Source organism: Taeniopygia guttata, chromosome 2 (genome assembly GCF_048771995.1).
Source record: "Taeniopygia guttata chromosome 2, bTaeGut7.mat, whole genome shotgun sequence".
In the NCBI taxonomy this organism is placed as follows: Eukaryota; Metazoa; Chordata; class Aves; order Passeriformes; family Estrildidae; genus Taeniopygia; species Taeniopygia guttata.
This window is the reverse complement of record NC_133026.1, coordinates 105591951-105605479: the sequence shown is the minus strand read 5'-3', so window position 1 is coordinate 105605479 and position 13529 is coordinate 105591951. Positions and strand designations below refer to the sequence as shown.

Genomic DNA, 13529 nt, shown 5'->3' with positions numbered 1-13529 from the left:
ATTTCCCAAATATGCAAAAGTAGACTTAAGAAGGGCAAAGCTTAGTAGAGTTAAAACTAACAAGGAAGGTAATGTGTAAAAAGAAATATTCCAGTCATAGAGGAGCAACAAAAGAAATGCTGATGGGGATAGAGGCCAATTGCTCAGTGGGGAAGGAGAGCCAGTGAACAAATTTAGAACAGTCGAAGGACAAGAAGGTGATGGGACATATCCAGCATAGTTTATCCAGGGCAAAATACTCCCAAATCAACCTCATGGACCTCTGTGATACAACAACAGGTGTTGTGGGCAGACCCACACAGATGGTGAGGGACTGAAGCACATGACATTCAAGAAGGTGGTTGGGTTTCTTCAGCATTAAGAAGAGAAGGGTGAATTTATTGATACCTACAACTACAGGATCAGAGAATACAGAGGGGATGGACCCGGACTCCTATCAGAGGTGCAAAGAAAAAGGACGAGAGGCAACAGGTACAAATTGGAACATGGAAAATGTCAATCAGATGTTAGGGACAAAATATGTCATGCAGGCAGTCAAACACTGGAATGGGTTGCCATGAGTAGCTGTGGCATTCCAATCTTTGGAGGTGTTCAAAGCTTGGAGGAACGAGTTCCTGAGCAATCTGATCTAATTAGACCTACTCTGAGTAGGATTGTGTGATTTCCAGAGCTCCTTTGTCACCTTATTCTAAATAAACTGATTATATCTTTGTATGCAACACTTAATTTATATCACTTCTTAATTTGGGCATCCATTCCTAAAATTTTTCTTTCGCCTGACACAAACAGAAAAATTAAACTAAAATTCATGTCCTTTGTCAATGAAAACAAAACAAAACCCCCAAAAAACCACAAAAAACATCCCCCCCCCCAAAAAAAGAAAGCTATAATTTAATAAAAGAAAGCTATCATTTACTCCAAACTAACTTCCACAAAATTAATTAAAACAATTGGTATCAGTCATATAACTAGGATTTGTAGATTTAGACTAATTTTGCTATTTTCTATCTTTGAAGCAGTATTAAAAGAAATGTTCTTTTGTGAACAAAGAGCTGATAGAAAGGACCAACATGGTAAATCTTACTAGACTGCATGAACAAAGTCCTGCACAGAAATGTTGATGGGAAGACAAAGAACATTTCTTCTACTCATGTTAGTAAAAATAACGCTACTCTCTTCTGCCTTTTGGACAATACCTGATTATGTTGTGGGAAGAATATAGAAAATATAGCCTACACTGGATATTTGCCTTTTTTGTTGCTTAAATACAGCTATATTTTAAAATGCACAACATTTTAATCATGATGCATAGATTTCATAGGAACATAGAATTGATGATAATTTTCCTGCAATGCAATATTCTGGTCAGCTGCTTGTCATACATCAGATGACTTGATAACAAAAGGAAGACAGACTTCCAAGTAAGTCTGGATTTATTTAACCACAAGATCACTGAACCAACAAATGACTCAGATTGTCAGGAACATCAGGAGGTCAAGTAGTTCAGTCTTGCAGAGATAAGGCCCAGATTAGATCTTTATCAGAGTCTTATTTGATCTTTCCTTGTAGTCATTGCCAGAGTAGAACAAAATCAGAATGAAAGAAATTCTTGCTCTTTCCAAGAATGTGCTATCCATTTATGACAGACACAGTGTAAAGTCTGATTCCAAATTCACAACTTTTGATTCAATCCAATAGAGCCTCTGGGACAGTTAGGCAGCTCATTCCCCTGAGGGAATGACTTTTGTTGGTGTGGAGGGGGAAGGTGCCTAATGGCTGCTTTCCTCTACCGAAGGCATCTTTCCTCTACAGAAATGACAGAACCAACTCTCCTCATGTAAGCACAGCTGAAGCCCAAAAGCCAACTATCACAAGCTGCAACTGGGGAAATTCCTACTGAACAGGAGTATGATTAAGTGTTGTTAAAGGTTACCCAGAGTGTGTGTAAAGTGCATCCTCAGAAATTTGCAGAATTTAACTGGATGTTTCTCAGTGCAAGTAGATATAATTTTGCATCCAGCCTTGGTTTGAGTGGAGCACTAGTCCAAAAGGATTCCAGAAGGCTCTTCTATGATTCTGTGTTTTCCCAATATCTATAACTTTTTGTCTTGGTATAGTCTAGATCATCCTTTATTTCTGCTGATGAGAGAGAGTCCTCTGTGTTTTGCAGCCGCAAGGAACCAGCTGGCCTGAACTGACGTTTTATTTGGTTAATTTTACTTCCTTCAGTTAAGCAAGGAAATGGCAGAGTTTGTTACAACAGGAAAGGGAATTTTTATAGCTGATCAAATTGTTTGCTTTGATTGTGTGGTTTTATTTGGATCACACAGGACTGAGCATAAATACAATTTTTATGTGTCTTTTACACATTACCAAGCAATGTTGAACAAGGTAAATTATTTTCACGCACCTTTTTCCACACTTTGAGTACAAGGAGTAACACCATCCGGCAAATGGTCCTTCTGGACTGGTCAGGCCCAAAACTACTGGTGTGAACATTTTTCTAAACTGATCAAAATGACCTTTTTACCTGGCAGTTAATGCAGACTCCTCCACCTTCATAATGTCCATGAATGTTTAAGCTTGCTCGTTGCTGATCGACATCAGCATCATAGAAGCAATCAGTGGCATGTCCATGGCAATTGCAGGCTGAAAAAGTAATGTTCCAGGTCAGCTTTCTTTATAATGCTGGAATTTAGCAATCTCTAGCATTTACTTCCAGCAGAGGTGTAAAAGTAGATTCAATTTTTTTTTTTTTATGTGTACATACACTCAGGCATGATGGAGTATGTTCAAATGCACACATTAGCTATAAACAACTGTATTTTCATAACAGAAAGATAGTACAGTAATGTGGACATGAAGAAAATGTGCAGCTAGTCTTACCAGAGAAAGCAACAGTTGTACCATCTCAAAACTATGTCATTATGCATAAATGCAGAACTAGGAAACTCCAGAAGAATGGTCACAGTAGTTTTTTTCCTTTTAATTATCAAAAACATATTCAAATGTTTATTTTGCTATGTCTCAAAAATACATCTGGACTGATGCTATGTGCACTAAGCCTTTATTTTAAATTAACAATTATAGATAAGATACATTAAATAAAAAGACCTACTCCAAAGAACTCTCATATTCAGCTGTAGCTGCAGATATAGCAGCAAACTTGGCTATAATATAATTCTGATTAGAAACCTACCATAACAACGAACAAATAGAATAAACCAAAGTGCCATAAATTCATTCAATGTCCTTTTTTTTTTTTTTTTTTTTTTTTTTTTTTTACTTGATTTTCCTTCTTTGCTGTAGAGGCAAATGGGAATATTTCTGAAAGAATGCATCAAAAACAAGCTTCCCCAAGCATCTGGGTGCTAGGTGATCTTTAAATTACAGGAAACTACTTTTCCAGGAAATTTCTAAATTTATGACTTGATAAAGCTATTACTTCATGTTTAGGGATATACTCCCTTCATCTGGACCAGGGGACACAAACCTCTGGAAGACAGTGGGTTACAGAAGCTGAGGGCTTTGTCCCTTCTTCAGGGTGAGGGAAGAATATGGAAGGTAATCCTTCCAAGCTCTATTCCAAGTTCCTGGCGCTACTGGGAGGGCAGCTCAGGGACAACTGATTCTCCATGTCTTGTTACATAATCATACAGACATGAGAAGAGAAACTGGATCATTCTCTGCATTCTCTCTATGTCTTTTTATCTGAAGAGTTGTGGATAAGGAAGCCTTTTCCTAGAAATCACCAACCACACAGTTGAGGAGGTGCCCTGCCATCAGACTCCCTTATGGTCTGCTGACAAGAACTGGACAGGGCTCAAGACACGGTTCCCTAACCAGGATTAAATAGCCTACAAAGACTTTTGGGTTTTCTTACTAATAAAATTCTTAAAGAAAATAAAACATCTCACAAATGAGATGTTGGTTTAAGATATTAAGTCGGAAAAGGAAAAAAAGAGAGAGAATATTATATATACATATGTATAATTACAATGTAAATAAAACCCCTCTTGCCTCTAGGGCCAAACCACCTGTGAGCTACAGCTCAGCTATGTCTTCTAACAGCAATGGGAAATTATTTGCTCTGGTTACAGTAGCAGCACTTTCACTTATAGGGGAATAGAAATCCCTTCTACCTCATCAAGCACGTTTTCACACCACTTTGGGCCATTTGCTGATCCATATGTACTGGGAAGCTCACAGCAAAATGTTGGGCTGATCCCTACAACCTCTCACCAACCTTCTTCAATCAGTTTCTCTCAAGGAACCTCAGGCTTCTGGAATGTTGAATAAGGTTGTTTTAATTCCTTCACTACTGGCTGCCAGCTGAAGAAGCCTGCACCTGGCAAATGCTCTCAACAAATCACCTCAAACTGCTAGGAGCAATCCATACTAAAAGGATATTAAACTAAAAAGGATATTTTTTCAGAAGTAGTTTGAAATGAAGTGGTTTTGGCTCAGAATCTTGTAGGTGATCTTCTATACACTCATTCTTCAAAAACTATGACATTATTTATGCTCTTTGTCTGTCTCTTTTCTGGCAAAAAATGTTTTTCTTTTAAAGAGGGGGAATTTAATGAGGTTTCAAATATTGTTCAAAAACTGTGTCCCAACATGCCTACCTCCTATCAAACATTTTAATCACACACAACCTCCTTCCCCCCTCCCAAATCTTAATACTGCAGTTTTAATTAAACAAGTCATCTCTTTATTCCTCAGAGTAATTATATAGGTACATCTCTTTGGCTTTCAAATAAGGTTCTCCTGTTAAAGAGTTTGTTCTGGCTATGCTACTCTCAGGAAAGGCAGACAACAAAAATAAATTGGGCCAGACACAAAGGAAGTGGTTGTGCACAGAGATTGCAATGCTCTGTACCACCCCACCTGGTTTCTACCCACAGGGATCCAAAACACCCACGTGTGACAGTACAAACCCATCACCAAAAGAGGGTCCATGTTATCGCTTTCTTTAAGAATGAAACACAGGGAAAGTGGGAGAAAGGCAAATGAATGGGCTTTTCCAGCTTGACTACTCAGTCTGTAGGGCTAACGTCCTCCAAACACCCAAATACAATCATGGGAAGAGGTACGAGTGTGGAATCGCCAGGATTCCCCACCATAAACACCTTTGTGCCGCTGGCACACGGTCAGTGAGGGGCAGCTCTCAGCCTGGGAAGCACCTGTGAGCAGTGGCAGCCTCGAGCAAACGCTCTGCAATCCAAACACCAAGAGGCCAGGTGATGGAAAGGAACATTTTGGAGATGTACAAGATGCCTACAGTCTCTGCTCTGCTTGCAGACCCAGTTTCTGTCAGCAGACAGTTATGACTGGGGAGAAATGTTGAGTCAACATTCTACAAAAAGTCTACATTTCCCAAGTCATATTCTCACACAAATTATTACTTTCACTGTTTAATAAGAAAGAACATTAATAATATTCACTGCATTTTTGATTCTTTATTCCTGTATGGAAAGCATTATCTCTGTACAGAAAAAAAAAGGTGTTAAAGCATGCTGGTGATGTTCCATGAACACGTGTGCTACAGCTAATTCCTACCCTCTTGTCAGTACCTCTTTTAACCCACCATCTTTTTGGCTACTCACGTTCACATATGTTTGTGCTCCCAGCTGTTGCAGGTTGCCACTGTTTCTGATTATATCCAGGGCAGCAGTGATCACAGGTTTCTCCACAAGTGTTATGCTGACATTCACACTGAAACCTATAGAAATAAAAACCTCTTAATTAAGTTAGGCTTAAAATTTATGTCTTAAGATTTTAAATAAAAAATAATTAGTTTTTTCTTCATTTTACTGCAGTCCAAGACTTACATATAGTATGGAAAGGATAGGCTATAAACCTCACATGTAGAGAAGTCAATCAGTAATACTGGAACAATTTGGAACTTTCCTTAAATTCTTCAAGATTGATTACTTTAATCATGTGATTATGAGTTTATTAGAACACGTTACTTATAGAAAATGTCTATAATTGGATTCCATAGAGTAGATTATGAAACTATTGTAGATTATTAAATCAAGTTGATACACAATAGTTTAGGATGTATCTTGTTTTAACTTTGTTCCAAGGCTCAAGCTTGTTGGCCTACAGTAATTAAAATATTTATCATCTTTAAATGCATGCCTTCATAATTTTTTCATTATGCTTTGTTTATAATAATATTATCAGTGTTTTTAATAAACCAAGATCACAACTTGATCTTGTTATTTTTAAGATAGTGCATACTATTCACCAACAAAATGTAAGAAGGTTTTTGACTTATTTAGCTGAATAGCCTACTTAAAGGGCAGGGCCTAATTATCAGCTAGGTCTTACCATCCTGCATAGTAACTGAATCCCAGGAGGAACAAAGGCCTTGGGACTCAGGAGGCCTTTTACAACATTCTTCTCTTATGCATGTCGTCTAGTAACACAAGGGCAATAAAACTTTCCAGAATAATCATCCTATTTGCATAGATTTCTCACCTTCTTTACTTATTTTTCTGTAGCACAGACACGTGGAATGGAGGCACTCATCTCCCCCGCTTACTCTTCATTATAACATAACTTAAAATATTGCATCGTCCTGATAAAAGTTTTAATGCCATCATGGATAAAAGCAACAGCTGGTTTAAAGCAGGTTTTTAAAATATGTTTGAAATAGGATGATTATTCATAGTTATTTCCCTGTAGCAGGCAAGCCAAGAAGCTGATCTAACTCCCTGTGAAATCAATGTAGAGGTCACAAACTTGACAGGGAAAGCGAATACTCCATTCGGTTTGTTTTTATGTTTTTACAGCAATGATCTAAAGCCATTTGATCTTGCATGAGCTCAATTATTATGCTCAATATCTCCATGAAGTTGACTGATTTTGTTCCTTAGTTGGACTTCTAATTCCTGATGTAATAAGGTGATATCAACTCACGTCTTATGATATCATCATCAGAAGGTGATGTTCAACTCAAAGAACTATGGGTTTCTAAGAAATTATTCAATCTGCCAAATTTGTATTTCAATTAAAGCAAAAAACCTAACTAAAGATTTTCTATCATTATATTTCACATACAATCACTTTTGACATGTTTTCTTGCCAACTTATGTCCCAATGTTTTCTTGCAGGTTCTATTTTTTTTTTAATATAAAGAAAAAAATCCCTGTGAAACTACAGAATTCTATAATAAGAAAATGTCATTTGGAAGCACTCATGTATTGTTTTTCTCAGATAAATGTCAGTCTCCATTTACTTACTGGTATTGGTTCTCATCACTCTTTGGACTACATACTTCAGCATGGCCATGGCAAACACATCGACCACCAATACTGATGTCCTTTATACTGTAGTAATACTGTGGAACAAGCACAAGAAGTATGTATAGATCGTTCCTTGCTTGTATTGTGTGAGAAATATCAACATAAGGTTTGCTAGATTTGGAAGGTCTCTACAATAAAAATTTGCAGTCTCCTTTAGGAATTTAATAAAACCCTTGAGATTTCATTCAGCTACAACCCACAGCCAGGATAATACCAGAAGTTCCCCACACTAAAGCTGTGCTGCTTGCCAAGTAAACTGCATACTGCATTTATCTCTGCAAAGTCTTAAAATTTACTTAAGGCAGCAAGGGTGCTTGGTGGGAGTGCTGTCAAATAACTGGAATAGCTTTATGTTTTTCAGTGCAGACAATTGTGTGGTGCCTCACCCCAGGGTTTCCTCCAATTGTTACCAAATCTTCATTTTAAATGAAAAGGTTAAAAATAGCAATAAAATATGAAGTCTGAAATCTCTGTGAGTATATTAATTTCTGTGTGGTGCTCCCTGTATTTCCTTATATTTACCCACTGAATGAGAGTGGAACTCTGGCCTTCAAGCTCTTGGATAGCCTAAAATGCACTGAAAACACCTAGGCATCTCAAATTATTTGTGGAAAGAGAACAACTTTCAAGTACGGTCTTTGATTTCTGCCCCTTCATAAACTGAGGTACTATTTTCTGAAAATCTTTTGTGAGTAAACATCAGAAAATAGTGCCAAATAAAGCCAAAGGGCTTTAGTTGTTCAGTTCTGCATAAGATAGTTTAGAATAATTTTGCTTTGGCTCCTTACAGCTCCCATGATACACTCAGCTTCCTTCCATATTAGAAAGCAGGGAATGAAAATGGTCTGTTAGAAAATCATTAATCATTACTGCCCCTCCATAAATCCATGCTGGCCCAGTTACCTTCCTGTCTCAAACAAACCTGGATTAAAATGTGGGGATTTCAAGGCGGGTCAATGCAAATCTCATTGTCAGGATGTTGCAAACTTAAAACATTCAGACCTTTTTTGGTCCCTAACATGCTGGGTATGATTGGTGGGTATTTACACCTCAGTGACAACAGTACTTACTCTACGAGTTACAGTGGGGTCCCGCTGAGCTTTGGATATCAAGTGTCCAAGAAGAGTATTAGTTCTGAGAAAACGGAGGCGGATGTTTGTTGCCTTTGTGAATTCTTGAAGACCAGGGGAATAAGTGAAGTTTTTTGCTCCTGGGCGGCCATTTACCAAAGATACTACAATCTAACAAAGAAGTAAGCACACACTTGTTAAAATATATCAACTGAAATTGCCATTAGCAGCATAGAGCTGAATTAATAAAAGAACCCAAAAACTTACTTATACATTTGCAGTAATAACTAGGTGTTTCATAGTAAAGTCAGGACATTGGGAAAAATAGTGTTGTTAGCATTGGAGCCTCCTGTATTCTTATTATCCATATAATAAATCAGGAAAAAATAAATGCCTCTATCTGTTTTGAAAACACTAGGTATAGCATGCAAAAAGTACATTTTAATAGGAAAAAAACAATAGGAATAGTTGCAAGTAGTTGTTTGAACAGTTGACAGTGTCAATGGAAGTTTAGCCTGATAAAAAACATCAGATTTTGGCTCTTTCCCAAAGCACATTTATTTTTGGGCCAAAGCATAAACATTCCTGGAAAATATTATTGTTAGCAGGTCCAGTGCCTGGGAGCATATTAATGGTCTTCTGGAAGAAAGTACACAGTGTTGCTTTAGAAAATCCCCTCACATGAAAGCAGGTTTCTCTGACTTCCAAAACAAGGGATCCAATACTTTTTTTATTTTTTAAAGAAACAGCTGCCAGCAGCTCAGCAATCATGAATCTCTATTGAATGAAAAACCTAGTTTGTATGTACAGGCCTCAGTAAAAACTTGGATTTATTTATAACCACCCAGATAACAGATTTCTATTTTCAAATGGCTCCTATAGTCTCAAACACATAACAAGGATATGATGATTGTGCCAATTGCAGACAATTCCTTCAGGAAAAGTCATAGAGCATGTAATAGGGAACGGCACCAGCAGTGTTATTCTGTGGAAATTATTCTTTACAATATCTGATTAGGAAAATTTTACAGATACTTTAACAAATAAGTTCTATTTTAATATGAAAAATATTTTAATCTGCTTAAAACTCTGAATAACTCTTGAGGAGTTCAGATCTGGAGTCTAACAACATCGGGCATAAAAGCAAAATGCCAGGAGGAGCCATCAACACAACCAGGAGTTTAATATTCATTCAAATAATACAAGCCACAGTTCTGCCTAACAAGGAACAATGGTTAAAATCAAAACAGTGTTTTCCAAATACTTTTATTATATTACAAACACGTAGCTTTCTTTTATATAGATATTTTTTTTTAACAGCTACTATTTCTTGAATGGTAAATATCTGTTTCTACAGCCTTTACTCACATAAGCAATTCTGGTGCACCAAGTTTTGCCATGCACATTGGAAGTATTCAGAAAATGCAATCAACACCTTCAAATGCACATGGCTATAGTGAGGTACATAAATTATGACAAATATCAACACAGGTTTCCCTGAGCAGCCCCTATCCCCATAGAATAATGGTGAAAATTAAGAGGAGTCAGGTCATGCTCCCAAAATCTCACTGAGATTTAGGTTATGGACTTACTGATGGAGATTCAGACAGTCATAACCAAAAAATTACTCCCAACAAACTTCTGAAACCATTGATGTTTGCTTCCAGCATCACACATGACTTCCTGAAAGCACCTACCTCTCCATTTTCAAGAGGCAGGATGCGAGAGTACTCGGTGGTGCACAGGACATCGCTGTCCCTCCTCACAGGAAGATTTGCTTCCTTTCCAAAGCGCTCCAAGCAATCTGCTCTCGAGTCTAGTCAAGCAAGAACAAAATTAATTTTATATAAAGTAGGCCCTATTGTTCTAATTTAAATTAGCAGAGAGGCATCCTCTGTGCTTTCAGGTAATTTCTCCCAATAAGAGAGTAATAACAGTGATTATGTCAGCACAGAGTAATAGACATTGCTCAAAATAATAATTTATCTTCCTAAGCAATTCAGTGGTGCCTGACAAGACATGGCACAGTACTTCTCATATCATCACCAGAAAAAGAGCTATATAGCTACTCCAAGATTTTGCATTTGTATTTCAGTTTGATTTTTGCAAGAAACTCCAGGGTCCCAAGGGATGAAGGACACTGAAGTTCTAACATACCCAAAAAACAAGAGAAACAAAGCAAACCAGAAATTACTAAGAAAGTGAAAAATACTCATGTGCTGAGATACACTTCCAAAATACCATACTCATACACTCCTACCACTAATTTATTGTGGCTAAATAAGACAAGATAAACGTATTTAACATTCACTGTCCTCTCTGCAGGTAAAATCTTCAGCAAGCCCCATGGTTTCATTTTGCTGCTACTGAGGAAATTATTGAAAAAACCTGTCCCCAAAAGACCAGTGACAGAAAGATTGATACTTACAAGCAAAATATTGCCAGGGAGCATAAGTTTTTCCAAAGTCCACTGATCTTTCCAAGACCCAGAGATCTGGACGAGGAGAATTTGCAAACTTGATAAGGATATAGGCAACATGGAAGAGCTGGTAACAGAATGTACATAGATCTTATCAGAAGATTTCTTTTTGAACTCCATAAAAGCACAGAAATAATAAAACTAATGCAAATAAACACTTTTTCTTTAGTGCACAGGGAGAAGGTTATTCTCTGCAGTTTCATTCTCACTAAAAATCAGAGGCCAGATTCTCAGCTGACTACTTGACCTGGAAATGTGCTCAAGAACATTGACATCTGCAAGAGGACTGCGTTAAACTCCATCTCCCACATTTCAGAACAGGTCTGTTGTGCAGCTGACTGATTGCTTGGGTGTGTTAAGGGTACAGTACCGAACCTGGAAAAGTTGTATCACTCAACTAAACTGCTTTTGCAGCACCCTGGTATATTTGTAATGCATTCCAAGCATGTAATTGTGCTAGCTAAGGAATATCAAAATCATGTAAAAGAAAACGCAAGTACTCTTTTCACTGTGACTCTTTTGGTTGACAATAATCCCAGCTACCCGCTCCCTCACGTTAAGATTATTTCCTGATGAATTTGCTACTTGACAGACTTTCCAATTAATGGAAGCAAGCCACCCCAGAGTTTGTGGGGATCAAACAGCACAGGAGAGATTTTTGTAACTGGTAACTCATTCAGTGTCTGAAACAGCTCAGAGACTTCCATCAGCTCAAGGTTCCCAAGGCCAAGATTTTCATCTGGCTTCTTTAGGTGCTCATTGTGTATCCCACAGAGGGCTCCCAAGCACTAGAGAAGAAATGGGTCTTACAAGACGGGAAGTCTTACTGTAAGCATCTTGGGATAGTCCACAGTCTATCTAAAAACCAAAACATCAATAAAAATTACCTTTACACAAAAAGGTAAACAAAAATTGATTCTAAAGGCCATTTAAAATTAAACCTTGATGTGGATAGAGCTGTCAATAAAAGTGAACCAATACTGAGGTACACTCAATACTCAAGTGAAGCTGCACTGGAATTTCCCCCTCAACTACCTCAGCTGAGAATCATCTGCTGGCAGGAGATTTTCACTTTGACTGGGGAGACTGCAGTCAGCAGTTTGTCAAGTAACTGCTGCCAGAGTCCCCACATCAAATACACCCAAGCAGTTTATCTTTGCTCATACCTCATAAATGTCATAACCCTGAAGCTAATACTTTGCAAAGTTTATTAGACTCCAAACCACAAGTGCATACAAGCTCTCAACCATGAATTGGGAACAGCAACTTTTGGCATGCCTGGCCCATTCAGCTGTCAGCCAGGAACAATTCAATAGCTGTCACACTAACTGGGACCACCAAGAGGAAGATGCAAATGGTGAATAATGCAGTGAAACAGATACCTGTCCCTAACCAGCTCTGCATATGGCAGTCTCATGGCTAGATGCCGCCTCCATCCTCACGTATCTATTTCAGACATCAGCTTCTGAATATCTGTATGCTGTATTCACAGTAGAAAGAAAAACTTCAAGGAGAAATGGGAGGAATTCAGGGACTTCATAGAACATGTCCTAATGATAATAACTCACATCTCAGAAGAAAAAAAATGAAATTTTTTTGTGGTGCATTCATTTATGTAGTATGTACAATTACTCTCCAGGGCAAGCCCGTGTTCTACACACACACACACACACACACACACCCCAAGGTATCACTGTAGGAGGTATGTATCTTGCAACCTATTTCAGAAACTTTTGCTTTGCTGAATGTTGCTGACTTAGATCAATGCAGAGAGAACCAGGAGGAAAATAACCCAGCTTTTCTGTTAGTGCTGAAATTTAACCTGCTATTTAGCAGAGCCTGACAAGCACCAGCTTTACCTCCAGAGATATTAAATTAGGTACCTCAGCAAACAAACATTATCTCCATAGGAAAAATTACTTACTAGACAACAATACTGAGAACAGTAAGTGGCAGCCATTCTGTTGCCAGAGCCATGGCAAAACCCAGAACTGTGCTCTATGACTGCACAGGTGGAAAAATGCCCTCAAAATGCTGATGGAAAGTCTGATTTTAGCAATTGTCAGAAATAGGTGAATACTTTGGGGACATGGCAAGATTTGTTCTTACTGAGTTTCTGATCAACTTTGTCAGAGTAACTTCTGCTACTTCACTGTCAAATTTCAGATACAGACATTACATGTCATCTGGTATGGCCACTCTGTGCAAAGATTAGTATCCTTCTAGGAAAGCATAATAGTTCTGAAACTCCTAAAAAGAAAAGTATTTCATGTTCTCACATTTGTTCAGTTTAATCTCTCAAGGGGCATTTACCTGCTCAAACCAGGTTTGCACTGGTAGGCAACATTAATATATTGTCTTTCTTCCCCTATGTCTTTAGATCCTTGGGAGTGCCATTTGACATGCATGTTAGCAAGTGCTGATAACACTCCGTGTGTTGACTGATACGGATTTAACCAAGACAAGTGGTTTAGAAAGCTCAAGAGGAAGTAAAGGAAGCATATATACAATGTCCTGGTTTTTCCAGGGTTCCCCTGCTAGTAGTCACATTGTGGAGTGATTACAACAATGACCTTATACCTACTCTTAAAAATGTGCATTATGTCAGGAACTCTGCAAGTCAGCCAATGCTTAAAGAACTGCCACCCAGCACCACTCCTTGCA

At 38.0% G+C, this 13529-nt stretch overlaps 1 protein-coding gene across 2 annotated transcripts in view; it reads right to left on the bottom strand.

Moving 5' to 3' along the window:
• Positions 1–13529, bottom strand: part of LAMA3 (laminin subunit alpha 3) — a 107422-nt gene that overhangs the window by 79651 nt on the left and 14242 nt on the right. For both annotated transcript variants that reach the window (XM_030266093.4, XM_072924575.1), the window contains exons 3-8: positions 10815–10932; positions 10084–10202; positions 8387–8557; positions 7254–7351; positions 5610–5725; positions 2531–2649 (exon numbers count right to left, since the gene is read on the bottom strand). In XM_030266093.4, coding sequence (XP_030121953.4) covers positions 2531–2649; positions 5610–5725; positions 7254–7351; positions 8387–8557; positions 10084–10202; positions 10815–10932 — 741 coding nt within the window. The remainder of the gene's footprint in view (positions 1–2530; positions 2650–5609; positions 5726–7253; positions 7352–8386; positions 8558–10083; positions 10203–10814; positions 10933–13529) is intronic.